Source organism: Carcharhinus amblyrhynchos, chromosome 3 (assembly GCF_965287045.1).
Source record: "Carcharhinus amblyrhynchos chromosome 3, sCarAmb.v2.hapA, whole genome shotgun sequence".
Classification (NCBI taxonomy): domain Eukaryota; kingdom Metazoa; phylum Chordata; class Chondrichthyes; order Carcharhiniformes; family Carcharhinidae; genus Carcharhinus; species Carcharhinus amblyrhynchos.
The window spans coordinates 91,140,945-91,148,838 of NC_137326.1; the positions used below are offsets into that span (position 1 = coordinate 91,140,945).

The 7,894-nt window shown below is 42.4% G+C and overlaps 1 protein-coding gene across 1 annotated transcript; it reads left to right on the forward strand.

Moving 5' to 3' along the window:
• The first annotated feature begins 1,379 nt into the window (after positions 1 to 1,379).
• On the forward strand, positions 1,380 to 2,465 carry LOC145341230 (P2Y purinoceptor 3-like). The gene has a single exon (XM_080186157.1). It carries the CDS (start codon positions 1,380 to 1,382, stop codon positions 2,463 to 2,465), a length of 1,086 nt encoding a protein of 361 aa, XP_080042283.1.
• Positions 2,466 to 7,894: the final 5,429 nt, after the last annotated feature.

Here is a 7,894-nt window from a genome sequence, read left to right on the forward strand (position 1 = left end):
ATAGAAAAATATTGAAAATGACAAAATATGTTTTTTGGCAGATAATCAAACATCACCTAATTAGGTAATTAATCTTTTTGCTTCCCAGTTGGCATAGGCAGCACATCACAAAGACGGATTTGTCGGCTGACTAATGGTAAAAATCATGTGGCTAAACCTCCACAAGTATGTCAAATCACAGTTGGCAACCCTAAGAAGGGTGTGGAAATAGAGCTTGTAACAAAGGAGAAAATAAAGGCCCAAATTTGAAACCCTTAATTCTGATCCTGAATGCTGAACAGGCCAAAAAAACACACTTACCTTCCCCTGATTTTTTTCAGGGCTGCCTTTCCATGGAGGATGCTGCAGGACTCGGTCAGTGCAGGAAATCTGAGGGAGCAGTGGATAGGATGTGCAGAGAAACCATGTCCCCTTTTCATGACGCTAAATGCCTTATTTAATGTTTAAATGTCCCAAAGCTTCTTTGACAAGCTACAAAGCTGTGTAATGGGGTAGGGTATGTAAGGGGGTAGGTGGGTAAGGGGGTAATGTAGGTGAAGGCACAGAGTGGGTAAGGGGCTAGGATAGTTGAAGGGTTAGGGTGGGTAAGATAAGAGGGTAAGGTGGTGAGGTTGGGTCAAGTCCAAGAGTCGGTGGGGAGTTGGATGCTATATTTGGATCAGAGGGAGCTAGAGGGTTGGAAGGGGAGGGTTGAAAGGGGAAGGCTGGGGGATGAGGGGAGTGAAGGCTGGTCAGGGTGGGTTGGGTGTAATGAGTCTGGGGGTTGGGGGAGTCGGTGGCTATGTCAGGTTCTTGAGAAGTGGAAGGGTTGCAGAGGTGAGTCAAGTGGGAAGACAGATTGGGGGAGTTGGGTGTTGGGAGTGCGGAAGGAGTTAGAAGGTCAATGTGAATGGCTGGGAGGTCAGTTATATAGTTATTTTTCTGACTAACTATCCAGGGAATTACATGAGAACTGTTCAAAGTCTCTGGCTTTAACACAAGAGTTGGAGACTTTTATCAGAGGGTCCGCGGGAGCAGGGCAATTGCCCATCAGAAGTTTAAACTGTCTGGCTGATTCCCGCAGATTCACTGTGATAATCAGGAAAGGGGAATGTTTGGGTCTTGTGATTGCATCGTTGTTTGTTCTATCTAACCAAGAGCAGCTGATAAGAGGTTTCAATCTATTACCAAACACAAATAGAACTTCTTAGCAACAAGCCAATTGAATAACATGGCTTCAAAATCTCATAACATCATAGAATACAAATATCACTTATTAAATGCAGCATTACGTATTCTGCTCCGGAAAAGTCAATGTGTTAAATCCAACACTGAAGACCCACCTCCTGAAGGCAACATTATAAAACCAATGGATGAAAGAGGCATTCACTTTGCAAGCCATGGATGAAGGCAGGAGTCTCCAGTTTGGCAATTCATCCCAGTTGATTGTTCCGGTGAGGCTTCTGTGTCCATTACATGAAAACTACAAACACATCTTGTTACCCATTACTTACAGTGTGGTCTTCATCCTGGGTTTGCTCTCCAATGGGACATTGCTGTGGTTATCCTGCTGTCCAACTAGGAGTTGGAGCTGCAGCACCATCTATCTGACTAACCTGGCAGTAGCTGACCTGCTGTATGTTCTTTCTCTCCCCTTGCTGATCATGAACTATGTCTGGAAGGACAAGTGGCTCTTTGGAGACATTCTCTACAAACAAGTGTGTTTCTCTTTCTATGCCAATCTGTATGGCAGCATCATGTTCCTGACCTGCACCAGCGTCCATCGCTACGTGGGCCTCTGTTTCCCCATGAAATCCCTGAGGTGGAGAACTTGGAGACTAGCTATCGTGGGCAGCATTGCTGCTTGGTTTATAGTTATAATGGAAGCTTTGCCCACCTGTATCTATGCACACGCAAGGGCCCTGCACAACCAGACTGTCTGCTTTGATCTTACAAGTCCTGAGAATTTCTTCAGCTATTTCCCGTATGGGGTAATGTTAACTGTGACAGGCTTTCTTATACCTTTTACAATAATCACCTTGTGCAACTGCTCCATTCTGAAGACATTGCTTACACCTGGAAACAACTCCCTGGTGCGGAAGCCAAGAAGGACCAAGTCGATCTGCACCATTCTGGTAGTCTGTGCTGTGCTGGTGGTCTGTTTTGCCCCATTTCATGTCACCCACCTTTTTTACCTCTTCATTCAGGCCTATATGGTCCAAAACTGTGACACGCTGCAGTCTATCAGCATACTCTACAAAGTCTGCCGAGCCCGCCTCAGTTTCCACAGCTGCATCATCCCCATTCTGTACTTCCTTTCTGGAAGGAAATCTTGCAGCTGGTTGCTCAGGAAAAACAAAGTTGTCCCAGCTTTTATTAGAAGCCAATGCCCAGCTCCAGGATGCCCCTTTAGCATTGAACCAGATCCCTGGTTAATTCAGCCACTCAAGGTGTTTCAATTTAATATGAACTACTCAAAGGATTAGGAACTCAACTGGTCCCTCAATCAAAAGGTAAATGAGTCAGACAGAAGGTGATGCTGGCTATACCAAACTTGCTGGTTTGCAGACCCCTTATCTTAGGGAAACAGACCCTGTGGATCACCTACTAACCCCACCCATCCACTCTCACTTGGTGTATCACGAGAAACTCATCAGAATTAATGAGATTTATGGAAACTAATTATTTTGCTGCTTTTTCCACTAAATGTGATAAATTTCTATGATTTTTATATCAGCAAATTAATTCATGCCAGAAAAAGTAAACAGTTACTAGGATGGTACTGGGGCTTGATGGTTTGAGTTATAAGGAGAGGCTGGATAGACTGGCACTTTTTTTCTCTGGAGCGCAGGAGGCTGAGGGGTGATCTTACAGAGGTCTATAAAATAATGAGGGGCACAAATAAGAGTCAGTCAACTGTCATCAGGCAAACAGCAATAGACTTCATAAGAATATTTCCAATAGTCAAAGTTCTTCAATATTTTAAAGAAGCAACTTTTTTTTTACAAACTTCTCAGAATCCTTTTACTAATATGATTTAGAGGCAGATACTGCTGATGCCTCTCTGCCATTTATTGGTTTACCAAAGATTCCACTCAAGAAAACAAGTAATTAGTATTGAGAAATAAAATCAATTCAATTCTCTCAGCAGGATAAAGTATAAAATAGGATGTTGAGCAACAGGCAATCTCCAACAAGCTAAACAAAGATCAGGTTTTTAGGATGGGATAGGAAATCAAACTAAACCTTGAATAGGAAATGTAGAGTGTGCATTGCAAGTTATCATTGTAATTTATTATTGTAAATAGTCACATAAATTCTCTATCAATGCGTTTACTTTCAAACATCACTGCCTATGTTTGCCACTCTCCAATTTTCTTCACCACAATCCCCCACCCAACATTTTTGCAAGCTAGCTGAAACTGGTCAGGCTCTGACTGGTCATATCAGAGCAACTAACATGGCAGCCTGCTTGCTTACTGAAAATTGGACTCGAGCCTTATTTGCATTAAGACCAGAATGTGAAGCAACAGCTTGGCTGCCCGTTTTGGAGCCACGTTCAATTTCTCATTGTGTTCATTTCTGGCTCATAAACTGGATTATGTATAGTGGATGAAAGACCTTTGGGTTATAATTTTCAGTCAGGGGTTGTGGGCAAGACGCGCATTTATTGCTTATGCCTAGTTGTCCATGTGAGGTTGTGGGCCTTACTGAAATAAAACTGACCAGCTTGGCCACTTGACAGGACTATTAAGAATCAAAGATGTTCATGTAGAGCAGGAGTTATAGGTCGATAAGGACAGCATGCTTCCTTCCTTACACATCTTGACTTAGATGTTTCCTGGCCACTTTGACTATACCAGCTTTTTTATTTCCAGATTTTAAAAAAGTTTTTTTTATAATGAACTGAATTTAAATTCTCAAATGCCCTGCTAAGATTTGAAGCCTTGCTTTCCAGATTACTGGTCCGGTAACATAATTGATACACAATAATTACCATTGCATGCTTGCTTTCATATTTGTTGATGGCTTCATTTAAAATGATTTGCCTTGATCTGTTATTGTCACATACATGTATTAGCATATAGGGAAAAGTGTTGTTTCTTGCACGCTATACAAAGCATACTGTTCATTGAGAAGGAAACAAAAGTGAAGAATGTAGTGTTACTTATAGCTAGGGCGTAAAGAAAGATCAACTTAATGTGGTGTAGGTCCATTCAAAAGTCTGGTGGCAGCAGGGAAGAAGCTGTTCTTGTGACGGTAGGTACATGACCTCAGATTTTTGTATATTTTTCCTGATGGAGAAACCTCAAGTTACAAAAAAATACGAAATTTTAACTTCCACAAGATTCTTATCTTTTTTCCAAGGTGGAAGAGAGAGAATGCCCAGGCTGTATGGGGTCCTTAATTTACTGGCTGCTTTGCTGAGGCAACAGGAAGTGTAGACAGAGTCAATGGATGGGAGACTGGTTTGCGTGCTGGGTTGGGCTACGTTCACAACCTTTTGTAGCTCCTTGCAGTCTTGGGTAGAGTAGGAGCCATATCAAGCTGTGATACAACCAGAAAGAATGCTTTCTCTGGAGCATCTGTAAAAGCTAGTAAGAGTCAGAGCTGACATGCCAAACTTCCTTAATCCACTGAGAAAGTAGAGGTTATTGGTGGGCTTTCTTAGTTATGGTGTCAGCATGGGAGGACCAGGACAGGTTGTTGGTGATCTGGACACCTAAAGACTTGAAGCTTTTGGCTCATTAATGGGGACAAATTTGAAATTACCCTTAATGTATGCAGGGGCATGTTCTTCTCTACAGTTCTTGAAATTGATGCCAATCTCCTTCATTTTGTTGACATCGAGGGGGAGATCATTGTCACTGCACCAGTTTGTCAGATTCTCTATCTCTGTACTCTGTCTCGTCATTATGGTGGTGCCATTATGGTGGTGCCATTATGGTGGTGCCATTATGGTGGTGTCATTATGGTGGTGTCATCAGCAAACTTGAAAATTGAGTTGGAGGGGAATTTGGCCACATAATCATAAGTTTATTAGGAGTGTACGAGGGGGTTTAGAACACAGCTTGTGGGTACTGGTGCTGAGGTTTTGTTTTTGGTTAAATGAATCTAGTGTACAAACAATATGTCATTGAAATATTTCCAGAAGTTCACAGCAAAATACTGCAGATGCAGGAATTGGAAGTAAACACAAAATGTTAGAATTCATCAACAGGTCTGGAAGAATCTGTAGAGAGAGAGAGGAAAAAGTCAAAGTGAAAAAAGTAATCAATTTAAAACATTCTTCTTGTAGGTGTTGGCACATCTACTGGGTAATGCTACCATTTTCTATAGTTTAATAAGTTGTCTACAAAAAGAAAACAGTGCTTAGTCAAGCTCTTTGATCATTTGTTACAGTGGAAATTTCAAAATGTGAAATCTTGTTGCATCATTCTCAACTAGTGACTGGAAACATGATTCTTAAATGTTATCCAACTCACTAACGATCATAACAAAATGTCAAGCTATGAACGCGCCATTGTCGAGATTTATTTTAGCTCATCTTCAACAATTGCCAGCCACCCTGTATCATTCCACCAATATTAGACATTGCTGAACTTACCCAGACCATTTAAATAAAAGCAAAATACTGCTGATGCTGGAACTCAAAAACAGAAAATGCTGGATAAATCAGCAGGTCTGGCAGCATCTGTGGTGAGAGTTAATGTTTCAAATCTAAATGATCCTTTTTCAGTTTTACCTAAATGACAACACGAGGACACTGTAACCTGGTCCATGGAGAACTTTATTATTTACTACTCTAGTTTCATTTCTTTCTGTTTAAAATTTAATGCAAGAATATATCCTAGAAAGGATCTACTGAAGCTGGAATATAACTAAATGGAACATTAAAACAAACTAAATGGATAACTCACTAACTCAAGGACACCTAGCATATATTCTACCCAGTCATCAATTACCAGTGTTAAGTTGTACCATGCCTTACTCCTGTAAACCCAAACCACCCATTATTCCAATATCCTTCTAGAGGACAAGATAACAAAGAACAAGCCAGCCCGGGAAACAGGTCCTTTGGCCCAATGAGCCCACACCGCCTTTTTAACACCACCAGATTCCCCCCCCTTCCACCCCCCCCCCCCCCCCCCTCCACCCGTGACCCTTATCTATTGTTTTATGGCCATCCACATTGAGGGAAACTAATTTAGGGACAACTTATTACTGCCAATCAGCCTAATAGCACATCTTTGGGGTGTGGGAGGAAACTGGAGCACCTGGAGAAAACCCACGCAAGCACGGGGAGAATGCGCAAACTCCCATAGACACTGGCCCAAATCCATGTGTCTGCACAGCAAACAGTGATAGTCACTGAGTTGTCGTCTTGCCCAGCATCTGGTCCAGTTTAAGCACACACTAACGACATGAAGCACTAGGCCAATCTCGAACAACCAAGAGAAGCCCAAGTACGACCCATTGCACGTATGCCCCTTGTTGGGCAACAAGGCGGACCGCCTTAAAACCTGTGAATGAAAAAGAGAAAAAACATTATTATCATACCATATCCATTTACCTTACCAGGGACGCCCCAATGTTAATGAACCGTATTTAAAACAATCTCCTATATCCAGCCATCTCCAACCCACTCATGTGCCTGTCTAAATTTCTCTTAAACATCTCTAGCTTGCCGCCACCACCTTACTTGGCAGAGCATTCCATACCCCCACTACCCTCTGTGTGAACAACCTCCCTCTAATATCTGTGTTATACCTCTCACCCCTCACCTTAAGCCCATGGCCCCTTGTACTATGTGTCTCTACCATAGGAAATAGCTTACCTCTGTTTACTCTCTATCTATAACCTTCATAATCTTATATACCTCTATTAGATCCCCCCTCAGTCACCATCTTTCAAGGAAAAAGAGCCCCAATTTCTTCAATCTTTCCTCATAACCCAGTCCTTCTATACCAGGCACCAGGTAAGGCGACCAGAACTGGATGCAACTGCAATATTAGACTCCAGCTCTTATATTCTATAACCCCTTCCTATAAAGGCTAACATACCATATGCTTTCTTCACAACCTTCGCCACTTGTACTGTCACCTTCAAAGACTTGTGCACTTGCACCTCCAGGTCTCGTTACGATTCTATACTCCTTATGGGCTTACCCTTAATTGTATAACTCCCCCTTATACTATTCCGGCCAAAATGCATCACCTCACATTTATCCGGCTTAAACTCCATTTGCCATGTATCTGCCCAATATACCAGCCTATCAATATCCCGTTGTATTGCCAGACACTGCTCCTCACTGCCCGCCAATCCAGCCATCTTAGTGTCACCAGAAAATTTGCTGATCACACCACTTACTCCCTCTTCCAAGTCATTTATATGCACTACAAAGAAAAGAGGTCCCAGTACTGAGCCCTGCGGCACACCACTAGTGACAGACCTCCAGCTAGAAAAGGACCCCTCCATTACGACTCTGTCTCCTCTTTGCAAGCCAGTTCTCAACCCATGTAGATACCTGGCCACATATCCCATGAGCCTTAATCTTTTCTACCAACCTACCATGAGGGACTTTGTCAAACGCCTTACTGAAATCCATATAGATGACATCACCGGCTCGTCCTTCGTTGATCGTTTTTGTCACCGCCTCAAAAAATTCTACCAGCTTCGTAAGACTTCCCCTTTACAAAGCATGCTGCATATCCTTAATCAGATCGCAACGCTCTAAGTGCTCATACATCCTGTCCCTAAGAATCCTTTCCACAACTTGCCTACCACTGACATTAAACTCACCAGCCTATACTTACCCAGGTTTTCACTCCTACCCTTTTTAAACAACAGTACCACATTCACTATTCTCCAGTCCTCTGGGACCTCACCTGGTCCAAAGAAGAGACAAAGATTT

Excerpts from the sequence above, each read along its gene's own strand:
- LOC145341230 (XM_080186157.1), top strand. The coding sequence starts at position 1,380 with ATGGATGAAGGCAGGAGTCTCCAGTTTGGCAATTCATCCCAGTTGATT.